This window comes from Canis lupus, chromosome 36 (genome assembly GCF_048164855.1).
Source record: "Canis lupus baileyi chromosome 36, mCanLup2.hap1, whole genome shotgun sequence".
Classification (NCBI taxonomy): Eukaryota; Metazoa; Chordata; class Mammalia; order Carnivora; family Canidae; genus Canis; species Canis lupus.
This window is the reverse complement of record NC_132873.1, coordinates 118271-145803: the sequence shown is the minus strand read 5'-3', so window position 1 is coordinate 145803 and position 27533 is coordinate 118271. Positions and strand designations below refer to the sequence as shown.

The window sequence follows — 27533 nt, the reverse complement described above, 5'->3', positions numbered from 1 at the left end:
CAGGGATCCCCGGGTGGCGCAGCGGTTTAGCGCCTGCCTTTGGCCCAGGGCACGATCCTGGAGACCCGGGATCGAATCCCACGTCGGGCTCCCAGTGCATGGAGCCTGCTTCTCCCTCTGCCTGTGTCTCTGCCCCTCTCTCTCTCTCTCTGTGATTATCATAAATAAATTTTAAAAATTAAAAAAAAAGGACCCCTGTGTCCAGACCGACGACGAATGCAGTGTGACGCGTGTTCCCCTTACCCGAGGGCTGCGTGTGCCGGGCGAGGGGGGACATTCCGGAGAGGCCTGTTGCCGTGAGCCACACTGCACACGCTCAAGAGACTGCACACTTGTGTGCAAGGGCCACGGGGCAGGGCAGGAACAGAGGGCTTCCCTCATGGGCGGGACTCCATCACCTGCACGGTGTTCACGGGGGTGTTCCCACCCCAGGGCCCGGCACACAGTGGGGGGGGGCTGTTCTCACAGGGTCTCACTTCCTAAAAATACATTAACTTCTCCCCCCAAACTCAGGACTTTTCCCAAATTACCCCATACTCTCCTCTTCATGGACAAATTCGACAAATCATTCAAAATGGTCACTCATATGACCATTCTGTTGCCTTAACTGCCACCTGGCTTCTGTCCCAAATCCACCAAAGCCATTTCCCTGGTGCTGTCTGTGATCCCTGATGGCTCCGTGTGGGGTCCTCCCCTGGGCTCGGGGACGCGGCAGGTGGCCCTCGACCCCCCTCCCCCTCCGGGGCCCTGTGACCTTCTCCGGGTCCCCCTGCGCCCCCTGCACATGTGTGCCTCGCGAACCACCGTGAGGACAGGGAGTAATGGGGCGGGCACTGCGGGCTGGCCCAGGTGCTCCAAGTCTCTGGAGACCCCACAGCAGACCCAGCACCCACACCAGGTGAGCAGGAGGGATGCCTCCAGATTTGAGGGGACGCGTTGGGGCAGACTACGGGGTCCCACCTGTGCCCGGCCCGGCACAGAGGGACCCGGCTGCTCCCCTGGGCAGCACCTGCTTGCAGGCTCACCTGGCTGCGCGCAGGGCCCACGCATCTAGTCCACGGGTCTGCCGCGCCGAGGACCCCGGGGTGCGGGGAGAGCCCCCCAGCGTGGTCGCGCCTCCTCCGCCTCCCACGGGGGTCTCGGCGCCCACGGGCCTGGAAGGACAGAAACGGGCCGAGTATCCTTGGCTATTCTGGAAGACTTCCCATGCTCTCTGAGCTGTGTGAATCTGTACGGGAGCACTTGGACCCCAGAAGCTGAGGATGCTGATGCGGGAACTGCCACCCTGGGGACCCACTAAGGTGCTTGGAGGAGATGTGCACGTGAAAAGGGTCCCCAGGGGCGCTGCGGGGAGGGCCCCGGGCTCGGGCTGGGCGTTCTGTGCCGATAGGGCCTGCCTGGCTGCCACCCTGCCCGCGCCTGCAGTCCTGCACCCTGACTTTCAGCCTCCGGGGGTGACATGTATGCGGGCAACTGCCTTCCTGGGACACGGCGATGCCGTAAAATGCTAAACCGTTGCGGTAAAAAAGAAATTTCTATTTTTTTAAGTTTATTTTTTTTTTTTACGATTTTATTTATTCATGAGAGAAAGAGAGATAGAGACACGGGCAGAAGGAGGAGCAGGCTCCGAGCAGGGAGCTGATGCGGGACTCGATCCCGGGACCTCAGGATCACGCCCTGGGCCAAAGGCAGGCACTAAACCGCTGAGCCACTATTAAGCCTACTGAGGCTGAACTTTTTTTTTAACTATTTAGAATATATGGTAATGAAGGACCACCCTGCTCCCATGACTCAGTGGCTGCGTTCTGGGAGCGGGAAGCGTGCGCCCTGGGGCCGGCAGCTGGCACAGGGTCCAGCTCGCTGCGCTCCGAGTGAGCCTCCTGTGACTCAGTGTCCCGGACGTGCGATGTGAAGTGCGTACAGGTTTCCAGCACGATGGTGTGCAGCCAGCATTCATGGTCATGAGTCGGTGTTTAAGAGGAAAAGATGTGTTCAGGGGCCGCTGCTCCTGGGTGGCGAGCCCGGTGTGCTGAGATCTCGAGTTCGGGGACGCTTTTCGACACAGAATCACTCAGGCGTGAGTGCCGCCCCAGGGCCGCCGAGGGGGTCACTTGTGTTCATTGTGAGGACATCTTGCACTCCCGGCACCTGTGCTGAGCTCACCTGTGGGTCCAGGGATGGACACAGGTCCTTGTTCAGGGGCGCGGACCCTTCATGGGAGGGTGGTCAGACGGTGAGGTGGTGCTGTAGTCGGGATGGAGCTTTTGCACTTCAAGTAAATAAGAAATCGGTACAAACCAGCAGAAATGCAAGGGTGTGAAATGAGCCATTTTAAGGAAGCAGAGGAGGGGGAAATGCAGAAAGTTTGCATTTCTGCAAGGTCAGGAGTGCAGCCAACAGCCTGCGTGAGGGTTTGCTGGAGGCTGCGGAGCTCAGGTCCCACATAGCATCGGACTCAACACACAGGAGCGGAGGCATGGGGAGGCCAGCATGGGGCGGCCAGCGCCACTCGTCCAGCCACGCTGGGCCCCAGAGTCGTGGGCACGCCCCGCTGGCATGTTGCTGCCCACACACGGACCCTAGCCACCCCGCCACTTCCACAGCAGGTGGCTGTGCGCACCTGTGGGTTTGCTCACGGGTCTCCCCCGGCAGTTGGGCCTGGTGCCCGCCGTGCTGCGCTTACCACACCCAGCCCGAGCAGGGGGCGGTGGGGAGGCTGGGGGGCCAGCATGCCCACCCCGTGCCACACAGAGCCCCAGCTGCCTGCATGGCGGCCCGTGTCTTTCTCTTTTCATTCTGTTTCATTTTGAGTGGAGGGACCTGGAATGTGTTAGACACCCAAGCTTAAAACAGAAATTGCCATAACAATAATTTATAATATCAGTTACACATAATTCTGTTAATAGATGAGAATACGTAGTATTAGTTTTAGCAGAAATGCTGACCTTAAATCTGTGGTAAATGACCTCTCCTCCTTTGGGACGTATAGTTGAGCCCAAGTTTTTCTCTGCTGTCTGTCCCATTTTTCCAGAAGCAGGTAAATCGCAGAGAAAGCCAATTACATCAAGAATTTACTTTGCAAAGCAGGGCCCAAGCTGGAACTGGCTGCGGAGCCGGGCTTGGCCACCTGGTGCTTCTGTAGGTGTTCAGAGGCGCCCATGCCTGGTCCTGCCTCGCGCTCCCACTGTCATCCAGACCAGGACAGAAGCTTACCCACATCCGCTCTTATGACTCCGTTTCTGATCAAATAAAATGAATTTTTACTCTTTTCAAAAGATTGCCCACAGGACTTGAAACAGAGAATTAATTCATTAGGGCCAGACGTGCAAGCCACGCGGGCCTTTCCGCCTGCCCCTCCGCCTCACGGCTTTCCCGCCTGACGGCGTCGGGGAGGCTGCCCCCGGCGGGAGTTTACAGGAGGGTGACCGGCGAGACAGTGGCAGGGGGCGGGCCTCCCTGCCGGCCACACGGCCTGCCCCACGCTGCACAGCCCAAGACAAGCCTTTTATTTCCTGTTATTTTCCTGAGTGTGTGAAAGCTGCCAAAAGCTAAGGCGGTTTTTGTGAGATTCTCAGGCTTTGGGCTTAAATTCAGGAGCACGTGTGCTGTCGTGCCGTGTGAATTACGGGGTTCTCGGTTCCTCTTTGTTAACCGAAGGTGGTCCTGCCTTCACTCCCCAGCCACAAGCAGTCAGCTGTCAAACAGCTTTGCCAGCAGCATCCTCCAGGGCTTCTGACAACTTTGCGTGTGTACCTGACCCTGCAGAAGGTGGGCCTGAGGCCATCATGTCCAGCAAGACACACACGCTCCACTGAAAATCTTCCAGCGGCCCCTGGGGCTGGTTGGAACGACCCTCACCTGCCCGTCCCCTTCCACGCGTGTTCACAGAACGCCTTTTCTCTTCGTGTCTCTTCTCTTTTAGCCAGAGCTACCTGCAAGCTACCAGCGACGTGCCTGCCGGCCACAGCCTGGACCCCTCGACCAGCTACAACTCCCCGAAATTCCGCTCCCGGAACCAGAGCTACATGAGAGCCGTCAGCACCCTGAGTCAGGCCAGCTGTGTGAGCCAGGTCGGGAACCGCCTTCCCCTCTCCCTGGGGTCCCGTCTCTAAGGCCGAGTCCTCAGAGCAGTAACAGAAGCAGTAACAGAGCTCCGAAGCCTGCGGCCGCCCCCCAGAGCCCAGCTCAGCGGGGGTGACCTCCCAGCCTGCCGTGGGGTCCCAGCTCAGACCGCCTGCCTTCCCCCGAGGCTGCCCAGGGAGCCGGGCCGGGGGGGTGCATGGCCACCGGGCTCTGTCCCCCGAGGTCTCTCGGGCCGCCCCACCGGGAACCCCGAAGGCCCAAGGAGAGCTGGAATAGCCCGCGCGGCTTGCTGTTCCCCGCAGAGGAGCGTGTGCCGGGCGTGCTTCTGGCTCCTGTGCAGCCCCAGTGGCCCCGGGGCAGACGTGGTGTTCGAACCCGGGGCAGGGGCGTGGCTGCCACGGGGACAGGGAGCCCAGCGGCCTTTCCCACCCTGTTTTGAACGGTTCAAAGAAAACGCCAGAGCAACATGAGCAGTCCCTGGCGCTTCTAATCGCCATGTGCTGTAGGGTCGATAAGAATGGAGTTTCTCAGTCGTTAATTAAGCAGGTCACTCGCTGATCTCAGATGCCTTTAAAAACAGCTGTGGGCGTACACCGAAGGCTGTGGGTGCCTCCCGCAGAGGAGGGGCCGGGAGTGGCACTCGCGGAGGCAGTCGGTGTCCTGGCCTCTGCTGCCCTGGCCCGAGGCCTCCCTTAACCTCCCTGAGCTTCCCCCTCATCCGTGGGCAGAGGAGGGCTGCCGCGTGGTGTCGGAGGAGCAGGGGATGTAGCCCTACACCCAGGGGCCGGTGCTCCGGCCGTGCCAGCGGGTGCTCCTGTGCTGGTGTCAGCAGCAGTGGGAGCGCTTGGTTCGAGGGCCTCCTGGTTACAGGCGAGCTGCCAGGGGTTCCCATACGCCCAAGGGTTCCCCTCGCCTCGGGCGTTAAATGCCCTGCCAGGCAGGAGCCTGCACTTACAGCCTTTTCTCACCAGAAGCTAACACTCTGGACTTTACACTGAACAGTCTGGGTTTTTCTTGTGCCACAATGTCTTTCATCGATGCAGATGCTATTTTTCTTTAAAAATGGGACTAGGTCTGCATCTAGGACAGAATTCCAGGGACCCTTCCTCCCCCGAGGCGAGGAGAGGATGATCCGTGACTCTGCCCACGGGGCTTAGCCCTGAACCTCGGCCCGGGCACACGGACTGGGGCCCCCACTCCACGACCGCCAGTGCCCCTGCAACTAATACTAAAAACAGCAAAGGCAACACCGGTCGGCCAGCGGGTGCATCACTGTGGTCACGGAGTAGTCGGGGAGATGTCGGGTTTCAGCACGGGGACGTCCAGGGTGACGCAGCCGGAGCGCGGGGGCGCCCCCAGCACACTGGCCGCCTCCAAGGGACCTTCAGGGCCGGCTTCTCTGGACCCGCTCCCCTCCGCCTCCGTCTGCCTGCGCCGCCTCCCATCCCAAACACGACTGTAGCATCAGGTGTGACCCCATCAGGGCTCGCAGCGGGACACAGCGATTCCACTGCAGATGCGGTGACTCCTCCAAGATTTGCTTTTCTTTCTCTGTCTTTATATTTTTTGAGCAGCTGACACCGATGTCGCGTTAGATTCGGGTGCGCCACTAGTGGCTGGAGACCTGCTACGCGGCCTCCGGGCACCTCCCACCCCCTTCACCTGCTCCACAACCTGCACTTTGTTCTCTGTGTTTGTGAGTCTGGTTATGCTTTTCTTTTTTGTTCTGATTTGCTCTCAAAAAGAAAAGGTTCCCACCGAATGCACGGCACACCCTCCAGGTGCTCTTGTGAGACCCACCAGCCTCCCCAGTTGCAGAAGCATCACTGCCCTCAACGCCGTGTTTTTAGGGAACCCAAGCTGGCTTCCAAAGTATGTCGGTGAAAGCACCATGTCCTCGCACCTTCTTGTATCTGAGAAGATTCGTCATCGTAAATGGGAGCCCTGGTAGGCAAGCTGGGCTTTCGGGGGTTCTACGTGTTTGAGGACTTTTGACGTCTGGAATCCTAAGTGATTCCGACTGCTGGGTGCTATGATGTGACTTTAAACAGAGCTTAATTCTGAAAAAGACCCATATTGTTACTCACAGTGACCCTGGCACCTGGCGGTGGGGCCATTTCCCGGCTGGAGACAGGTTTGCAGTGACTCCGTGTCAGACCCCGGCCGGCGGGAGGAGGGGAGGGCAGGCAGTTCCCAGGAGTGGAGCAGGACGTGAATCGGGTGATGCCGCTGGGAATCACTCAGCATCCCTGGGCCCGAGTGGGTGGCTGACGCGAGGAGAAGCTCCCTCCTCGATACCCGACATTCCCTCAAATGCAGAGATGAGCTTGGACATCTAACTGAGCTCCCGTGAGGCTTGCTCGTCTCTAAGCCGGGCTGGGATTCGATCTTGAGTCTCCGGACTCCGGCCTGTCTTCCCTGGGCACACGCACTGGGGAGAGACCCGTAGGTGTCTGGTGTGCGGGCTGATGCCCTGGGGCCCCAGCGGTGACGTCCAGGAGTCGGGGCAGCGGTGACAGCTGCCCACCGACCGGCTGGAGGGGTGGGGTCCGTCCTCAAGCAAACGGTTTCTTCCCTGGAGGAATCTCCTGGAAGACACTAGAGACGCACACTGAACCTGTTGCTTTCCCGGAACCTCAGGCACAGCGCGGAGGCCGTGTCGGCATGGGCGGTGCAGGGTCAGGGCATCCCCCGTGTCGTGGACCTGTCCTGAACTCTCTGGGACTCTCCCGCACGCTCGACCCTCAGACGGGACCCCACCGGGGGAGGGGAGGCACTTCCCCCTCTGTGGGCTATTCCCTGCAGTGTCAGTGGGCACGGGTGGCCTGTGCCTAGAGGCACCACGTCCGTGCCTGGCGACACCTCACAAGGAAGCATGTCTGCATGTGTCACGTCCCAGAGGTGACGCAGAGCCAGATGTCAGGACGTCTGGTCTCCCGTCACCTGGTGAACCAGAGCCTGGCAGGGGTGCAGCCCGTCAGCACACTGGGCTCTGAAACGGCGAGCCCCACCCCACCCCCGAGCATTAGTGGGATCTGTGTCCCTCCAGGTAGCGTCTGCGGATGCCCCAGACGCTGCCCCCGCTGCCGTGATGCTGGCGGCTGTCCTTCTGCCCTCGCCCCGGGCCAGCTGCCCCGCAGCCCAGCCTCCTGAGGTCACGGGCAGAGCCTCTGCGCTCACCTGCTTGCCCTTCATCCACCAGCGTGCCTGATGGGCAGAGCCGTCCCTGCGGCCGTGGGTGCCAGGTGGGAGGGTGGGCGCCTGCACACCCCCCGGGGACAGATGCAGGCCTTCCCCCAGCTGCAACACCGGGCCCCGACCCCTGTCCCTGCCCCTTGCCTCTGACCCCTGCGCCTGCCCCCTTGCCCCTGCCCCTTGCCCTGATCCCTGCCCCTGCCCCTTGCCCCTAACCCCTTGCCCCTGCCCCTTACCCCTGCGAGCCCCTGACCCCTTTCCCTTGCCCCTGACCCCTGCCACTGCCACCTGCCCCTGACCCCTGTGTCTGCCTCTTACCCCTGATCCCTGCCCCTGCCCCTTGCCCCGATCCCTGCCCCTGCCTCCTTGCCCCTGCCCCTTGCCCCTTGCCCCTGATCCCTGCCCTTACCCCTTGCCCCTGACCCCTTGCCCCTGATCCCTGCCCCTGACCCATTGCCCCTGCGAGCCCCTGACCCCTTTCCCTTGCCCCTGACCCCTGCCACTGCCGCCTGCCCCTGCCCCCTGTGTCTGCCTCTTACCCCTGATCCCTGCCCCTGCCCCTTGCCCCGATCCCTGCCCCTGCCTCCTTGCCCCTGCCCCTTGCCCCTTGCCCCTGATCCCTGCCCTTACCCCTTGCCCCTGACCCCTTGCCCCTGCCCCTTGCCCCTGATCCCTGCCCCTGACCCATTACCCCTGCGAGCCCCTGACCCCTTTCCCTTGCCCCTGACCCCTGCCACTGCCGCCTGCCCCTGCCCCCTGTGTCTGCCTCTTACCCCTGATCCCTGCCCCTGCCCCCTTGCCCCTGCCCCCTGCCCCTTGCCCCTGATCCCTGCCCCTGCCCCCTTGCCCCTGATCCCTGCCCCTGGCCCCTTGCCCCTGCCCCTTGCCCCTGATCCCTGACACTGACCCCTTGCCCCTGATCCCTGCTCCTGTCCCTGACCCCTGCCCCTACCCCTGTCCCAGCCCCCTGCCCCCTGCCTCCTTCCCCTGGCCCTGTGTCCCTGTGGATGTGACCCTAACAGGGACTCGGGTGGAATCACACAGCATTCCCCTGCTGTCTGATGGGCTTCTCCCTCTCGACCTCGTGCCCTAGGGTCTCTCCCACTGGAGCAGGTGTCAGCCACCGCCCCCCCCCCCCCGCCCTGTCCTATCTGCAGGCCTGAGTCCAGCTTGTGAACATGGGTTTGCAAACATCTGTTCCAGTCCCTGCTTCCAGTCCTTACGGGTCAGCACCTGGCAGTGGCAGCGCTGGACTCTGTGGTCATTCCATTTTTAGCTTTTGGAGGCCCTGCCATCCTGTGTTGCACAGCGGCCACTCGCCTGCCCGGCCCCAGTAGGACACGGGCCCTGTGCCCTCCCCTCTCCCGACTTGGCCTCCGTGGTGCCTGAGTGCCCGCAGTCCCCGGGAGCAGGTCCAGCTCTGAGTTCACAGTTGACAAAGGAAGACAGGAAGCTTCGGAGGATGCTGTTTCCACAACTTGGACCCCGTTGGCTCAGCATCCTCCTGGGATTTCCCGGGCCTGAGCTGTGGCTTCAGTCCCCACATGGTGTCACCTGCACTTCCCCATCTCCTTTGGGCTCTGTGAACACATCAGCTCCAGAGAGCAGGTCTTTCCATGCCTCTCTGGACCAAAATCTGAGATTCTTCTCAACTACTTTTTGTTTCGGGGGAATGAGTGCCCTTCATTTCTGGACTCTCACTGCTGTGTTTCTGTAGCTGTAGGTACTACCACCGGTCCTCACAGAAATTCTGGTCCTTTGTTTGTAAGATGCACAAAGAGGTTACTGGCTTTCTCCTTCAAGGAAGGAGTGTGGGGCACACGGTGGGTTAGAGCAGGGTTTCCACTACATCCTGCAGCCACACGCAAGCTGCCTCCCTCGGGTCGGGGCCTTTTCAGGCCAATGCGGATCTCTGACATAAATGACATAAAACCATCTGCGGTTTTTTGATATAATTCCCCATAAGGCAAAACTTGAAAGAAAGTTGTGGCCGAGCATGTCATGTGTCAAACCAGTATGTGTGTCTCTGATCTGCTTTCCTCGCCGGCTTACTGAGGATGTGCTGATGGTAGGGTCAGGGTCTGTCTCGACCCCGATTTGTCTGCCCGTCTCCAACTTCAGACTCCCTTGAGCCGCTCATGGCGCACCCACTGGCAGTTTCCATTGGGTCTTCCCTGTGGCCGTGGGGACAGCCAGAGGGCCGGCGTCTGAGCGCTGACCTTGTACCCAGTGCTGCGCTAACCTTGACGCACGTGGGGTCTCCTCAGCCTGGTCACAGTGGCCACTGTCAGGCTTTGCGTTGGCTCCGCACGATTCCAATACAGCTTGGAATTGACCATGTTTCTTGTGTTTGGAAAGAAATCACCCAAGAAGCCTCACTCGAAGCCCAACAGGTGCCCAAGGCTGGCGTCTAGGGACTTGTACTAAGCAGACAGGTCGTGAGGTCAGGGTGCACTGGGTCTTCTCCGTCCTCTGGTGACCGGGCCACGATCGCCTGGCCGGGGCTTGCCACCAACTGTGCCTTGTTGTTCCAGATGAGCGAGGCAGAGATGAATGGGCAGTTTGAATCGGTGTGTGAATCCGTCTTCAGTGAGATCGAATCCCAGGCCATGGACGCACTGGACCTCCCTGGATGCTTCCGAACGAGGAGCCACAGCTACCTTCGGGCCATCCAAGCTGGCTACTCGCAGGACGATGAATGTATTCCCGCCATGACGCCCTCCAACACCACCTCCACCATCAGATCCACAGCAGGTAAGGACACCCTTTCTGACCTCCAGTCAGTCATGTTGCTGAATCACACTTGCCACGTCATATTTGCAAGGGTGTCTTGAAGCAGTTGTTTCATAGCTGACCTTTCTTTTTCTATAATGCGATCCCTTCTTTATCAAGATTCTTTAAACTAATCAGTGTAACTTCTGTAGAGTTTCCTCTAGGAAACAAGTTTAAGTACCGCTGACATTTGGACAGTGATTGTGCTTCAATACCGAGGTTTTATAGATGGCCACAAGCCCTGAGTGACATGCAGTGACTCCTAGACAACCTCCCCGCCACGCCTGGCCACATCCTGTCTGAACGTGTGTTCCTGGGCCGATCCCTAAACATGATTCAGGCCCAGAGCAAATCCGTCATTCCTGTAGATCCCGAATCACCCTGTGGATCTGTGGATCCAGTGTTGCCATGTGTTTGCATTCCTGTGGAAAACCATACCCACCCCTTTGAGAATTTACCACAGAAACTAGGTATCAGGGCTCGATAGCTCACTGCTCCATTACTGTTGATGTAGCACAATGAACCTGCATGGCCTGGAGAAACCATAAAACAGCAAAGGAATAATCATTTGCTGGGCTCCACGCAAAGGCCAAGTAGGGAAAATCGGAAACCAGCCATGTTGGGGAGCCAGGGCACCCGACTGCTGGCCGACGGAGAAGCTGCGCACATGTTGCAGCAGGAAGGGACCAGTCTGAGAAATCGCAAGGATGTTATGGGACTAACTAGCCCCAGGTGGGAGTGGAGAAGAGACGGGAAGGGCGGGAACAGGGTCTCACCACCCCATCAGCAGCAGAAAGCCTGCTGCCGGGAGGACGGCTAGAGATGGGAGGATGAACTGCATCTAAACCTGGTTCCCTGACACCAGCCCTCGAGATCTTAGGCTCCTTAACCCTCAGGAGAAGCAGCAACTATGCATAATTTATCAATAAGCCTAGCAATTAGTTTTCAAAGGGCGTGCGGGTACTTGGTGATCTGTTTGTGCGGCTCCGTGGCTCCCACTGGGGGCTCGGTGACACCTCTTGACCCTGAAGCCTTGAGGTGTTCAGAAGAAGCACACTGGCTGGGGCTGCTGTGTTCCCAAGGCACGGCTGGTAACGTGCCCCCTGTGAGCCCGGCGCTGAATGTCCCCCTCCCAGGAGGTCGGGCACCTCCCCTTCTCTGCCCCCTGTGCAAAGTGACCAAACTGGAAACTTTGGGAATAAGTGAGCTTTACGATTGTTGCATTTTGTGAGCACACGTTCAGAGACCTTTGCTGTGTCTTCGCCAACATTTGCTGAATATCTCTTACGAACAAGTGATAAGTAAGCGCTTTCATCATCTTTGGAAACACTCTGAAACAATAACGACCTAGTAGAAAATGACTCTATTGTGCATAGAGCTGTCATTATGGGGAGAATAAAAGCGAAACTTTCCCTAGAGAAAATGTAAGAACCGGTGCAGAACTCAAACTGAAGATGTAATTCAGGTACGTGTCATTTCCCCAAGCACATCGCCATGTCCCCAAAACGTGCACACCAAGTAAGCCACAGAACATGCTTCTCTGCAGTGTTTCTCCTGCATCTTGGCCCGGTTACAGAGTCCAGGCTCCCCCCAGGCTGAGGGCACGGGGGTCGTGCCATGGTCGGGGAAGGGTCTGGGAATCGGGTTAAGGGGAGAGACAGAAACATCCATGACTTCTAGCACGGAACGCTATTCTGAAGAGATGGGAGTGCAGAGAAGTCACTCACTCTTCCGTTTTCCTGTGTGACCCTAAGCGTCGCCCATATTTTACAATCTTTCTCTCCGTGGTAGTGCCGAGAGGGCAAGCAACAGTTGTGTAGCTCATAAGATCGAGAAAAATACTTAGGAAATGAAAAATCCCCGTCTGGAAAAACAAAATCGGAGGAGAAAACAGTCCAACCGCACTAGATGTGAACGCCCACTGACCTTCCAGTTTGATTCAGAACTTCCCGTCAGGAGGCAAATGGGATGTCAATCACTTCGTACCAGAATATTTAGAAGATCGTTTACCAACATTAGCTTCTAATAGCTGCTCTCCAGGGGTAGGTGTGGACGTGTGTGTGAAGACAGAGAGTTTATTTTGACAAATTGATTTTCTTCTTTGATTCTAAAACAATGTCTTGAAGATTATTCCAAGGAAGCTATTTTCAAATTGAATCACAGCGATTATTTGGAAGTGTAAGATTTACTTAAATATGTCTCTTTTTGCATGCTTGCAGAGGAGAAACTGGTGTCACGAGCTTGTCTTCCCTTGAACAAATGCAAACGTAATTTTAATCTGCATCTAGTAATAATGGAATATCCCATATAGGCATGATTCACTTATTAATGATGCTAAGTATGCATCAGGCATTCTCCTTTCAACACAGACAGTGCGATGCTGCCAGCGTGTCTGCTGGTTTGGGGGTCAGCCCTTCAGGACACGTGGACGCGGCTGGAGCAGCATCTCCACTCTCCCGCGGACACACGTGCACCCCCGCAGGCACGGACGTCTTTCATTATGAAAAACACTACATGTTGATTAGCGTCCTCTCCTTAGATGAAGTTTTGAAAACATCTAACTTTCATTTCACACATGGGTTCTTTCTCGTCTGTGAAATCATTTATCAGAGAGATTTATTCCTCTAAATATGCATCTCACCCGGCAGAGAATGTTACTGATATCGTGGAGGAAAATGCTATAAAATTAGATTATAGTGATTTTTCTCTGGGTCAGAAGTTTTTATCAACAAATGTCACAGCTGATTCCAAAAGTCATTAAAACAAAGGGAAAATCCATACAAAGCGAGACAGAGGAAACAGCCATAAATTTACTTTTATTTTATCGTTTAGATTTCAAAAGTAACTTGTCCTTCAGGAGCACATCAGAATTCCAGCTTCCAGGACGGCCTCAGGACCCAGCCCCACGTGACTCAGGGGTTTCCACACACACACACACACACACACACACACACACACACACACCCGCCGCTGCCCCCGCTACCCCCAGGCCGCCTTCCCCGACTCCGACCCTTGGCCTCCCTCGTCTAAGGGCCTCCAGCCACATGCGGCCCCCACGCAACCCCGACTCGGCTCCCGGCTCCAGATCCTGAGCCTGATCACACTGCGGGTGCCCTTTACCAGGCAGGTGCCACAGTTATGGACTTGGACGTGAGGCTGCCGTAACAGCATCGTCATACGGTAGCAGTGAAGCCTGTGAACATCGCAGTTAATGCTGGCGGACTGCCTGACGGAAGGGTGCTGGGTGAGGACTGCCCGGCCCCAGGCCTGGAGCAGGGGTTGACGTCCTCTCAGCACCAGGAGCGTGGGGGCCCATTGCCCTGCTGGGCCTGTTGAGCTAATCCTTGTGATGAAACCAAATTCCCTCTGCTGACGGGCAACTAAATCCGTGGGAGGCCGCAGGTCACATGACTCATGAGACCCCTGAGCTGTGGCCGGTGATGTGCACAGCTTTCCTCCCACTCTCCCGGGATCAGACTCAGGCACGTCTCTGACTGTGCGGCCACGTCATCCATGGCATCTGAAGTTAGGGCAGGTGCCAAGGACGAGGGCGTTGGCCTCCTTCTCAAGTCTGACCGCCGCACTGAGACCTCTGCGAGTCTGACGTGGGCCTCCTGCTTGGCACGTGGACAAGCACTCAGGAGACAGCAAGACATGAGCTGGATATGCAAACGGTGGGGTGGAGTCTGTGTGCGCTTCCATCGGCATGTCCTTGGACCACCATCAAAGAAACGTCCATCAGTGACAGCCAGGTGGCTTGGAGGTTGAATGTCTGCCTTCAGCCCAAGGCATGACCCCAGGGTCCTGGGATCGAGTCCCACGTCAGGCTCCCTGCATGGAGCCTGCTCCTCCCTCTGCCTGTGTCTCTGCTCTCTCTGTGTCTCTCGTGAATAAATAAAATCTTAAAAAAAAAGAAAGAAAGAAAAAGGAAAAAACCACCCATCACTTTATCCACATGTGCTCTCAACCTTCAGGATGAACAGCAAAGACTCAGCCCTCAGGACAGAGCAAAACTATGCGGAAAGTTACCTGAACACAGAGCAGGGGCCCAAACTTTACCTGGTGGCGGTGGACAAGCCCCAAGAACGCAACATGCTCTGTCCTCCAAAAGCACCCCCGTTCAGGTGGCCCTCGCTCCTCTCACAAACATGTGCCCCCCACGTAGCTGGGTGGAGAGCCGTGTCAGTGAGCCCAGTCGTGGGGCTCCATGTCTGTCCCATCCCCGGACTTGTCAAGGTCACGGGTCCAGTGGACCCAGACACAGCACAGAGGCCCCAAGGCCCCACCCGGGATCCCTACAGTCTGACGACCATCGGGGGCCTGCCCCAGGTGCTCTCCTCCCTGAGGTGGGGCACGATGGAGGTCACAGGTGCATAGTGGGGCCCGGGATCCGTGCAGGGGTTCCAGCCATCAGCACGAGAGCGGCTAACAAGCCGGTGCCCCAGGCAGCAGCCATCAGACTTACTTTTTTTTTATTATTATTGGTGTTCAATTTGCCAACATATAGCAGAACACCCAGTGCTCATCCCATCAAAGGCCCCCCTCAGTGCCTGTCACCCAGCCACCCTGTCCCCCCCGCCCTCCTCCCCTTCCATGACCCCTTGTTCATTTCCCAGAGTTAGGGGTCTCTCTGTCTCTTCTGTCTCCCTCACTGATATTTCCCACTCATTTTCTCTCCTTTCTCCTTTATTCCCTTTCACTATTTTTTATATTCCCCAAATGAATGACCATAGAATGTTTGTCCTTCTCCGATTGACTTACTTCACTCAGCATAATACCCTCCAGGTCCCTCCACGTCGTTTTTTTGGGGTATTTGTCGTTTCTAATGGCTGAGGAATATTCCAGTGTATACGTAGACCACAGCTTCTCTATCCATCATCTGCCGATGGACACCGAGGCTCCTTCCACAGTTCGGCTATCGTGGCCATTGCTGCTAGTAACATCGGGGTGCAGGTGTCCCGGCGTTTCACTGCATCTGTATCTTTGGGGTAAATCCCCAGCAGTGCAATTGCTGGGTCGTAGGGCAGGTCTATTTTTAACTCTTTGAGGAACCTCCACACAGTTCTCCAGAGTGGCTGCACCAGTTCACATTCCCACCAACAGTGTAAGAGGGTTCCCTTTTCTCCGCATCCCCTCCAACATTTGTGGTTTCCTGCCTTGTTAATTTTCCCCATTCCCACTGGTGTGAGGTGGGATCTCATTGTGGTTTTGATTTGTATTTCCCTGATGGTCAGTGATGCGAGGCATTTTCTCATGTGCATGTTGGCCATGTCTATGTCTTGGTCTGTGAGATTTCTCTTCATGCTTTTGCCCATTTCATGATTGGATTGTTTGTTTCTTGGTGTTGAGTTTAATAAGTTCTTTATAGATCTTGGAAACTAGCCCTTTATCTGATAGGTCATTTGCACATATCTTCTCCCATTCTGTAGGTTGTCTTTTAGTTTTGTTGACTGTATTCTTTGCTCTGCAGAAGCTTCTTATCTTGATGAAGTCCCAATAGGTCATTTTTGCTTTTGTTTCTTTTGCCTTCGTGGATGTATCTTGCAAGAAGTTACTGTGGCCGAGTTCAAAAAGGGTGTGGCCTGTGTTCCCCTCTAGGATTTTGATGGACTCTTGTCTCACATTTAGATCTTCCATCCATTTTGAGTTTATCTTTGTTTATGGTGAAAGAGAGTGGTCTAGTTTCATTCTTCTGACTGTGGATGTCCATTTTCCCAGCACCATCTATTGAAGAGACTGTCTTTCTTCCAATGGATAGTCTTTCCTCCTTTATCGAATATTAGTTGGCCATAAGTTCAGGGTCCACTTCTGGATTCTCTATTCTGTTCCACTGATCTATGTGTCTGTTTTTGTGCCAGTACCACACTGTCTTGATGACCACAGCTTTGTAGTACAACCTGAAATCTGGCATTGTGAGGCCCCCAGCTATGGTTTTCTTTTTTAAAATTCCCCTGGCTATTCGGGGTCTTTTCTGCTTCCACACAAATCTTAAAATAATTGTTCCAACTCTCTGAAGAAAATCCATGGTATTTTGATAGGGATTGCATTAAATGTGTAAATGCCCTGGGTAACATTGACATTTTCACAATATTAATTCTGCCAATCCATGAGCATGGAATATTTTTCCATCTCTTTGTGGCTTCCTCAATTTCTTTCAGAAGTGTTCTGTAGTTTTTAGGGTATAAATCCTTTACTTCTTTGGATAGGTCTATTCCTAGGTATTTTACGCTTTTGGATACAATTGTAAATGGGATTGACTCCTTAATTTCTCTTTCTTCAGTCTCATTGTTAGTGTATAGAAATGCCACTGATTTTTGGGCATTGATTTTGTATCCTGCCACGCTACCAAATTGCTGTATGAGTTCTAGCAATCTTGGGGTGGAGGCTTTGGGTTTTCTAGGTAGAGTATCATGTCATCGGCGAAGAGGGAGAGTTTGACTTCTTCTTTGCCAATTTGAATGACTTTAATGTCTTTTTGTTGTCTGATTGCTGAGGCTAGGACTTCCAGTACTATGGTGAATAGCAGTGGTGAGAGTGGACATCCCTGTCTTGTTCCTGATCTTAGGGGAAAGGCTCCCAGTGCTTCCCCATTGAGAATGATATTTGCTGTGGGCTTTTCATAGATGGCTTTTAAGATGCTGAGGAATATTCCCTCTATCCTTACACTCTGAAGAGTTTTGATCAGGAATGGATGCTGTATTTTGTCAAATGCTTTCTCTGCATCTATTGAGAGGATCATATGGTTCTTGGTTTTTCTCTTAATGATATGATCAATCACATTGATTGCTTTACGAGTGTTGAACCAGCCTTGCATCCTGGGGATAAATCCCACTTGGTCATGGTGAATAATCTTCTTAATATACTGTTGTATCCTATTGGCTAGTATCTTGTTGAGAATTTTAGCATCCATGTTCATCAGGGATATTGGTCTATAATTCTCCTTTTTGGTGGGGTCTTCGTCTGGTTTTGGAATTGAGGTGACACTGGCCTCATAGAACGAGTTTGGAAGTACTCCATCTCTTTCTATTTTTCCGAACACCTTTAGTAGAATAGGTATGGTTTCTTCTTTAAAGGTTTGATAGAATTCCCCTGGGAAGCCACCTGGCCCTGGACTTTTGTGCCTTGGGAGGTTTTTGATGACTGCTTCAATTTCCTCCCTGGTCATCGGCCTCTTCAGGTTTTCTATTTCTTCCTGTTCCAGTTTTGGTAGTTTGTGGCTTTCCAGGAATGCGTCCATTTCTTCTAGATTGCCTAATTTATTGGCGTATAACTGTTCATAATATGTTTTTAAAATCGTTTGTATTTCCTTGGTGTTGGTAGTGATCTCTCCTTTCTCATTCATGATTTTATTAATTTGAGTCTTTTCTCTCTTCTTTTTAATAAGGCTGGCTAATGGTTTATGTATCTTATTAATTCTTTCCAAGAACCAACTCCTGGTTTTGTTGATCTGTTCCACCATTCTTCTGGTCTCGATTTCATTGAGTTCTGCTCGAATCCTTATTAACTCTCTTCTTCTCCTGGGTGTAGGATCTATTTGCTGTTTTTTCTCCAGATTCTTTATGTGCAAGGTTAGCTTTGATATTTGAGTTCTTTCCAGTCTTTGGATGGATGCTTGTATTGCGATGTATTTCCCCCTCAGGACTGCTTTTGCTGCATCCCAAAGATTTTGAACGGTTGTATCTTCATTCTCATTAGTTTCCACGAATCTTTTTAATTCTTCCCTAATTTCCTGTTTGACCCTTTCATCTTTTAGCAGGATGGTCCTTAACCTCCACGTGTTTGAAATCCTTCCAAACTTTTTGTTGTGATTTAGTTCTAATTTCAAAGCATTATGGTCTGAAAATATGCAGGGGACGATCCAATCTTTTGGTATCGGTTCAGACCCGATTTGTGACCCAGTATGTGGTCTATTCTGGAGAAAGTTCCATGTGCCCTTGAGAAGAATGTGTATTCAGTTGTGTTTGGATGTAAAGTTCTGTAAATATCTGTGAAATCCATCTGGTCCAGTGTATCATTTAAAGCTCTTGTTTCTTGAGATGTTGTGCCTCGAAGACCTGTCGATTGTAGAAAGTGCTACATTCAAGTCACCAAGTATACATGTATTATTATCAAAGTATGTCTTAACTTTCATTATTAATTGATTGATATACTTGGCAGCTCCCACATTCGGGGCATAAATATTGATGATTGTTAGGTCCTCTTGTTGGATAGATCCTCTAAGTATGATATAGTGTCCCTCTTCATCTCTCACTACAGTCTTCGGGGTAAATTTTAGTTTATCTGATATAAGGATGGCTACCCTTACATTCTTTTGTGGACCATTTCAATGGTAAATGGTTCTCCAACCTTTTATTTTCAGGCTGTAGGTGTCCTTCGGTCTAAAATGAGTCTCTTGTAGACAGCAAATTGATGGGTCCTGCTTTTTTATCCAGTCCGAAACCCTGTGCCTTTTGATGGGGTCATTAAGCCCATTCACGTTCAGAGTTAGTATTGACAGATATGAGTTTAATGTCATCATGATACCTATTCAGTCCCTGTTTTTGTGGATTGTTCCCTTGGACTTCCTCTATTACAAGAATCCCCCTTAATATTTCTTGCAGAGCTGGTTTGGAGGTCACATATTCTTTCAGTTCCTGCCTGTCTTGGAAGCTCTTTATCTCTCCTTCTATTCTGAATGAGAGCCTTGCTGGATAAAGTATTCTTGGCTGCATGTTCTTCTCATTTAGGACCCTGAATATATCCTGCCAGCCCTTTCTGGCCTGCCAGGTCCCTGTGGAGAGGTCTGCTGTTACCCTAATACTCCTCCCCATAAAAGTTAGAGATTTCTTGTCTCTTGCCACTTTAAGGATCTTTTCTTTATCTTTGGAATTTGCAAGCTTCACTATTAAATGTTGAGGTGTTGAACGGTTTTTATTGATTTTAGGTGGGGATCTCTCTATTTCCTGGATCTGAATGCCTGTTTCCCTTCCCAGATTAGGAAAGTTTTCAGCTATGACTTGTTCAAATACATATTCTGGCCCTCTGGCCCTTTTAGCGGCCTCAGGAACCCCAATTAAATGTAGATTTTTCTTTCTGAGGCTGTCACTTATTTCCCTTAATCTATCTTCATGGTCTTTTCATTGTTTGTCTCTTTTTTCCTCAGTTTCCCTCTTTGCCATCAACTTGTCTTTTATGTCACTCACTCGTTCTTCTACCTTGTTAACCCTTGTCGTTAGGACCTCTAGTTTGGATTGCACCTGATTTAATTGACTTTTAATTTCTGCCTGATTAGATCTAAATTCTGGAGTCATGAAGTCTCTTGAGTCCTTTATGCTTTTTTCTAGAGACACCAGTAGCTTTATAATAGTGCTTCTGAAATGGCTTTCTGACATGGAATTGTAATCCAAATTTTGTAGCTCTGTGGGAGAGAGGACTGTTTCTGATTCTTTCTTTTGAGGTGAGGTTTCCTTCTAGTCATTTTGCTCAGTGCAGAGTGGCCTAAAACAAGTTGTACTGGAAAAAGGAGAAAAAGAGAGAAGAGAAAAAGGAAAAGAAAAGAAAAAGAAAAAAGGAAGAAGAAATAAAAGAGAAGAGAAGAAAAAAACAGGGGGGGGGAAGCAAACAAAAAAAAAAAAAACAAGGGGGAGTATCCTCTGATTCTGTATACTGTAAATCCAGTGACTTCCCCTGGAACTTTCCAGTGCTGCTTGGTCAATAACATGTATTTCCCCTGTGGGTCTAGCTGGTCTTCTGGGGGAGGGGCCCACTGTGCTGATTCTCAGGTGTGAGCACTTTGGGTAGCTGCTCAGCCCCCTGTCTGGTGCAGGGCTCAGTGGAAGCTGTTTAACCTGTTTATCCTGTGAGGCCACTGTGAGGCTCAGTGGGGGTTGTTTATCCTGCGAGGCCCCAGGAGGAACAACAACAGTGGCGGCGGCCAGCTCCCCAGCCCTGGAGTCAGCTCCAGCAGTAGCTACCGCAGCTCTCAGTCTACAGGGCCTGGATGCTCCGGGGGCGGGGCCGCTGACCTGCTCAGCTCAGGGCCGCCTGGAGGCTGGAGCATCCTCACTGTCCTGGGCCCTCCTGGCTTCTGCCTGTTCCCTGGGGAGCACCGGATCCTGGGCCCCGGCGCCCTCGTCTCTGGGGCCTGCACTGTTGGAATCGCGCTCCCCGGGCCTTGCACCCCCCTCCCCACGGAGCTTCCGCCCGAGCCCCTCCGAGCTGCTCCTGGGTCCAGTCGCACACACTGCAGCCCTTTAGGGAGCTCGGCCGTGGGGTGTGGAGCACTCTCCCCGGGCGCAGGTGCTCTGTTAGTGTCCCAGGGAGCCTGAGGGCATCCTCACCCTCCTGGGGTCCTACCCTAACTCCCTGTGAGCGCCTTTCCATCTGGGAAGGTTGATGCAGCTCCTGTGTCTCCAGGCAGCTCTCCTGTCCTGGGGACACTCACCCCGGCCTTAGCCTGGCTCCTCGTGCCCCTACCCCTTGGAGTCCTTTTGTTTCTTTATTTTTCCCCATCTTCCTACCTTGATAGAAGCGCGAACTCTTCTCACTGTAGCATTCCAGCTGCTCTCTCTTTAAATCTCAGGCCGAATTCGTAGGTTTTCAGGATGATTTGAAAGTTATCCAGGTAAGTTGGTGGGGACAGGTGACCTGGGGACCCTACTCCTCCGCCATCCAGCGCCCTCCCCCTGGACTTCCCCCAAGCGGGCCGGTCAGTGGGCCACTCAGCACCTGAGCTCTCAGTGCCCAGCGAGTAAACGAAGAAACCACCGCCTGAACAAGTGGCTGGGTCGTGACCTATCCGAGCAGATGCCCGAGCCCCCTCGCCTCCCCGCCGCGCCCTGGCCCCAGGACCTCTGCTCCGCCTGTCTGCCCCCCGGCCGCCCTTCTCATCCGCTCCCACCCCAACCTCCGCACTCCTCCTGCTAGACACGCAGCCCCTCAAATACGTAGACTGGGCTGAAATAGAATGTAAAATATAGCCCGACCCAGCGAGCCCACCTGGCCCCTGTCTGGGTTTCCTGTTACCAGTGAGCACAGGCTCCAACCCCTGTGGACTGATGACCTGAGGTGACCTGACCCAGCCTCACCCCCAGCTGCCCCGTGAGCCCCGACTGGTGCCCCTCTAGTGAGACCCCCTTATGGCTGTGCTTTTGCAATTACTCTGCCCAGCCCGGAATTTGCTTCCCTGGTCTTCTTCATGTAATTCCCAGCTGTGCCTGAATATGCAGCTCAGAAATCATTTCTTCCAGGAAGGCTTCCATGATTCCTCCTTCTTCTGATCACTTCAGGTGCCAACATAAACTCATTAGTCCGGGGGCGCCTGGGGGCTCAGTCGATCAAGCATCTGCCTTCGGCTCAGGTCTTGGTCCCAGGGTCCTGGGAAGAGCCCTGTGTGGGGCTCCTGCTCAGGGAGGAGTCTGCTTCTCCTTCACCCCTCCCCACCCGAATGTGCTCTCTCTCACTCTCTCTCTAATAAATAAGTAAAATCTTTGAAAAAAATAATTCATTAGTCCCTACTCCCTGATCACACAAGTCTAATAAAAAACTATTAAACAAACAAATCCTGATTTTCCTTTGTTTTTAAAATATGTACTTCCATTTTAAAGATGTAGAGAAATACCCAAAACAGAGGCTACAGTTACATTTACTACTTTATATATTTACGGTGTCTCATATATATGTTTTTTATTAAGATTTTATTTATTTATTCATGAGACACACACACAGAGAGAGAGAGAGAGAGAGAGAGAGAGAGAGAGTCAGAGGGAGAATCAGGCCCCATGCAGGGAGCCCAATGTGGGACTCACTCCCGGGTCTCCAGGATCCCACCCTGAGCCAAAGGCAGGCACCAGACTGCTGAGCCACCCAGGGATCCCATCTCATATTTATGTTTTAAAAGCATTGATACTATGGCTTTTATTCCTTACAACATGTTAGTTCTAAAAACATTACATTAACACACGTTATTTAAATTCTTAAAATCGTAAAACATCCCAAGAACTTTGAAAAGAAAATACTTTTGTTCTCTCAGGAAAAAAAAATCCTGTAACAATGCTTTTAAATCAAATCACCCGAAGTCAGTTTGTAGTTTTCTTTCCTTATGATGATGGAGAAAGTAAAGTCTTGTTGGAAATGAGAGGACCATGACCATAAAGTCCTGCGTGTATGTTCAGGCTCGTGATTATCCAGACTCCCTCATGTCATGCACTCTGCCTTCAAAGTGATGACCCATTTTTTACTTCTGCAACTTCAAATTTTCTTTCTTTGCTTATGGATTCCAAGAAACACTTAAAACTATTTAGTACAACAATCGTGGACTTATACAAAAGTGTTTTCTAGTTGAGAATTTCTCAATTCTGGAGAATTAGCCTTTTAAAAAGATGCCCTGAGCAGCATGGCAGGTGAGCAGGAGAGGATCAGACTCCTTGCCACCTGCCCGTCCTCCCAGTCGTCCCACCTCCCCGTCATGCAGCGAGTGGCTGGTGCACTTCTGCTCCGTGCTGGCAGTGGAGAGCTGACGCGTTGTCATTCTGAGGAGAGTTCAAAAATCTCACGTCTGACACGCGTGATGGTGACTTTGTGTGCCCACCTGCCTGGGCAAGATATTTAGTCAAACATCATCTGGGGTGTTTCTGTGAGAGTTTGGGTTTTTCCTGCCAAGTGAGCCTTTGAGTCTGTAGGACTAAGAAAGCAGACTGCCCTCCCTCATCTGGGGGGCCATGTCCAATCAGTTGAAGGCCTGGGTAGAACAAGAAGCCGACCTTCCCATGGGTAGGAGAGGATTCCTCCAACCTCACTCTTCAAACTGGGAAGTCAGCATTTTGCTGCTGGGAACTTGAGCCGGAACACGGACTCTTCCTGGGCTCTGGCCCGCCAGCCTCCAGATGGGGGCTGCACCTGGGCTCCCACCTGCTGGTTCTCCCTGCAGACCCAGGTCTTGTCGCTCTCCAGGCGCGCACGAGCCAGGTCCTTGCAGCAGCTCTCCGAGTGCATCAGCACGCCTTCCTTCGGCTCTTGCTCTCTGAAGCCCTGACTCCTACAATATGTTCAAACAGAACTTACTTCTTGAGGCTGTCGATGTAAAATGGTCAGACTCCGCTCAGAGACCCTTTACCAGCAGCCCGTCCCCCTGGCTAACTGGACGCTGTTGCCCTGTGGCTGCGGGGAGGGCAGGGCTCGCTAACATGAAATAGGGTGTCGCCGGTGTCGCTAGGCTGCACTTGGGAAAGGCAGGTATCCAAAAGCCTAGAAAACACTATTGATTTCAGGAAGCCTGTGGCTCCCGAGTACCCGGGTGATGGATTTCCTGCACCTCCAGGACCGCGGAGACCCTGTGGGGAAGCGTGGGCGCCTGCTAGACCAAGGGAGCAGACTCTCCCGTCTCGATGCCGTGGGCATCGGCGAGGGAAGTCCAGCCTGACCGCTCCACCAGCGCCCGAGACCGGGGCCTAGCCCCCAGCACCAGGGGCCCGGGACGGCGCTGGTCCACCAGGAGGCAAGCGCAGCTCCGGAAGCTCTGTGTTAGGAAGGAGAACCACGGGGGAGCGCAGGGAAGGCCACCACAGCGGCAGTGAGAGGTCAAGCTTCAGAAGCAACCCAGCGGTGACCGACCTGACCAGCAGCAGCAGGGGACGCGGGACTTCGCGGCCACACTGCCCGTGGGGTGGGGCTCCTCCCGGCGCTGACCGTCGGGGCCGCGGGGTCTGCGGGGTCACAGCCTGAGGCTCGGGACCAGGCATCCGGTTCACGCTGTGCGGGGAACTAGGGAGAGAGCCGACGATCTCCAGAGTTGAGGTCCCCACCTGGAGGCCGGGGTCCCTCAGACACTCCAGACTCGGGGCTGCTGAATGCGGAAGGGTTAAAAGCGAGTCCTTACTTTTACTGACTTCTCCCTGTAAGATCTCCAGTCGTGATGCCGGCGTGGGGCGCGCTTATGTCGGCAGCATCTGAGTTTGTCAGCGTGGACCCGCAGGGGCCGGTTCTCGACGCTGTTCCATGATGTGCATCAGACTTTGGAATCACAGGGGCCATGAGTCCTGCACCCGATCTCGTTGTTTGCTGCACGGATACACACGTACGTGTCACAGAAATGTTCTGTGTTTTGATAACTATTTCAATGTAAGTTTTTTGATCCTCTGCATTTCATTTTTCATGGTTAAAACATGATTTGGAGGAGGAAGTTGCAGGCTTTGCCAAACTGCTGCGGGGTCATAGGGTGCGGACGGGGCTAGGAGCACGCGCTCCCCGCCGCAGGCCTCACGGTGAAATTCCCCTGCCCATCACGCCGAGGTCACACGTGCTCACTGCTCCATGTTTGTAGTATTGGGTTTTCTCATAGAGAATCCGTATCAGAAACTATTTCAATTTTCACTTGTGCGTGGTCTTCCTCTGCTGGAACGCAAGGGCCGTGAGAGCAGGCACCTGTCGGGAGTGGTCAAGCCTGCGGTCAGAAACGTGCAGCACTGTGTCCACACTCAGTGGGAATCACCTATGTGTCCTGTGGTGTGAGGACTCGTGGGATGCACACAGGTTGTCCCCTGGACCAGCCTCAGCCGTGGCTGGGGACACATGCACAGCAGGGTAACAGGACGTGCCTGGAGGTCTCGGTGGGCATCTCCTCCCCGACACCCGACACAGCTGGTCCCACAGAGCGTGCCTTGTCCCCAGGTCCCAAACCAGCACTGTGTGGCAGCAAGGGCGTGGTCGCGGAGCCCACAGCGTGCTTGTGCTGGGGTCCCTCCCGGTGAGCTGGTCACAGAGGCATCTCCAGCTACATGACCAGCTTAACCCAGTAGCTCCAGGGGACCCGGCTGGAAACCACCAATCCCATTATTATGACCAAACGGCCCCGTTACTGATGGGCGGGGACATCCTGCCACAGCAGCCCCAACGCCACGGGTACAAGACATCACATATCTTTAGTTAACAGACTTCACAAGACTGGCTGCAGGTCACAACTGTGCTGGAGGTGCTCGGGGATACACCCCAGAGGAGGCGAGGTTCCCTGATCGCCTCTTCCACTCCCATGCGGCTGGGGACTCCATATATATTAGCTGAATGCATGAATAACAGACTTCAAAATCTACAGTTTATAAAATATGTAAATCCATTTACATGAACAGTTTGCACTGACTTAATATTTTAAATTTAATATTTAAACTCCACTGTGGTTGGCCATTACCCAGTTGGGCTTCCTTCTTCACTATCTCCCTGTGGGTGGCCCCAGGTCACCAGCACCCACTGCATTCTCACGACGTTCCTGGGGCACGTGTCCCACCACCCACAGCTCAGACCTGCCACAAATGACAGTTCTGAGATCCTCACCCTGTTGCCTGACAGGCCAGGAGACTCCGCCCCCATCACATGGGTTGAGCCCCGGGGTTGCGACGCCAGCACACCCATGGCAGAGACCTGACGCCAGCGGCCCTACTGCAGGCTCCTCGAGCTCCCGGTGTCACCTCGCCAGAGGCCCGCAGGCCCCGTCCCTGGCTCCCACTGCGTCCTCTGCAGGCTCGGCTCCCGCCCCTCCCCACACAGACCCCCGGGAGGTCTGTGGAGTTCAGGCTGTCGCAGAGGTCAAGCCGAGGCTCCTGGAGTTGGTGTCCCCCGTGAAACCTCTATGAGGAGGAACCGCAGAGCCGGCTTACAATGGGAAGGACTGTAGGGAACGACACGCAAGCAATACACCAAGGACTGAGCCCGCAGAGTGGACCTCATGCAGAGGTTTCCCCGGGTGCCGGGGCCGCGCCGTGACCCACTCCTCGGACGACGTCTGCATGCACTCCTGAGAGCAGATACTTTGTGGCCCTCAGTGAGGCATCATGGGCCGTGGCCCTGCACAGGTGAGTCTGGCTCCCTGCACAGGTGAGGCCTTACTCAGGCAGAGAAACTGCATTTGAAGAACTGCCTTTGTCTAAGGTTCAGGACGGCCAAGTGAAGCCACATCTCAAAATCTTTAAGTGAAGAAACGATTCCACCCTAACTTCCCTTGGCTTTCACAGAGGCACCAGAGCCGTTCAGACCCTGGCTTCTGACGAGTGCTGGCTGTCGATCATCTCTTCTCGGTAGCAGGATTAGGCCACACGGAGTGAGCGTGGCCATGTAGTGGTCCTGGTTGGGAGGAAAAAGTTGAATGAGTTTGATTCCTCGGAGCTTCATCTTTCAACTACTGTCCGGACACCAAAAATGTAGCATGCTGCACACTCGCACACTCTGCACACACACACACTCACGGCGAGCTTGGCTTGTGGTTCGGAGACCTGCATCTCTGCTGAAACTTCCACATGACAGGTGGCAGCCACATGGTAAGGAATTCGTGCAGAATATAGAAAACATATCTTATCCGTTGGTGTGAGGCCTTCTGCTTTAACTCACGGGATGGGCTTTATTTCACCCTAATGTGATCATTAAGACGTAGGCCCGTGCTGCACTTTCTACACGTAAGACACGGGTGGAAAGTCTCAGCGCATTGGGTCTGCTTCTTATTTTCTGGATGCCAAGGAGGAAAGAGATGAGGAAGAGTGAAAGGACCGATCGCATCAGGTGCTATCGTGAGTATAAGTAGGACCCACAGGAAGGAAAAGAGTCACTAGCTGAGGGAACAGGACCTCATGGTTGGTGCAGGCCCCAGAGCCCCTGGGAGGCCAGCCTGCAGGTGCACGCCAGGGAAGGTCTCGCCTCTGCTGCTCTGACTTGCTCCTTCTGTGATGGAAGCTTGGCATTTTCCCAGTTCATAGGAGATCATTGATTTGCTTCCATTTGGGTCCATCACATGCCATCAACTGGATCGAATCCACAAATACCTCTTTTGTGCCTAACATCTGTGAAACATCAGAGGGAACAGAATGTGAAATAGATTCAGGAGCCCCAGACTCGCAGGCAGACCGATAAGCAATAATCATGTGCAAAACTTCCCCAGCGGTACTTGCTAGTTAAAATCTGACCCCTTCTTGTCATCAATATTATGTCGTCACAAAATGTTGTGTGACTTGTAACATAGTCAAAGTTCTTTTCTGAATGTTGGCGTCACGAGCTGAGATCTTAAATGTCACCCGTGAGGACGCAGGAGCCGACACGCATGTCTTCCTGTAGCCTGGGATTTAGTGGTCTCTGTGAGTCCACTTCCAGAAGACGTGCCTCCCAGCAAGTGGTACTAAAAAAAAGACGAATTTCTGTGGCCTGTGGGGCTGCCCGGGGAGCAGGTGCTGAGCACTGTTCGGGGTTACCCAGGGAGCCCACACCAGCGTTTCTTGGCTTTGGAGGACAGAGCCTCCTGAGCAGAGACGTGGGGCGTCGTGCCGCTGTTGGAACCCACCCTGTTGTTTCCAGTGCGCATCTCCAACATAAAAAGCAAGACTGTCCACCCTCAGCATAATTTTGGGATCACATGGTGAATATTTTGGGGGAGCCGTGCTGAGAACGGCGTCCCATTTCTCCAGCGTGCAGGCCAAGGCCATGTTCTGGGATATGTTCGGCAGACCCTGCAAACACGCTGATCCCCCCTC

General features: G+C 53.7%; 1 protein-coding gene across 16 annotated transcripts in view; it reads left to right on the top strand.

Annotated features, from left to right (window-relative positions):
* DLGAP2 (DLG associated protein 2) overlaps nt 1-27533 on the top strand; it is a 699343-nt gene that overhangs the window by 624079 nt on the left and 47731 nt on the right. For all 16 annotated transcript variants that reach the window (XM_072812931.1, XM_072812943.1, XM_072812932.1 and 13 more), the window contains 2 exons: nt 3923-4070; nt 9813-10032. In XM_072812931.1, the coding sequence (XP_072669032.1) occupies nt 3923-4070; nt 9813-10032 (368 nt within the window). The remainder of the gene's footprint in view (nt 1-3922; nt 4071-9812; nt 10033-27533) is intronic.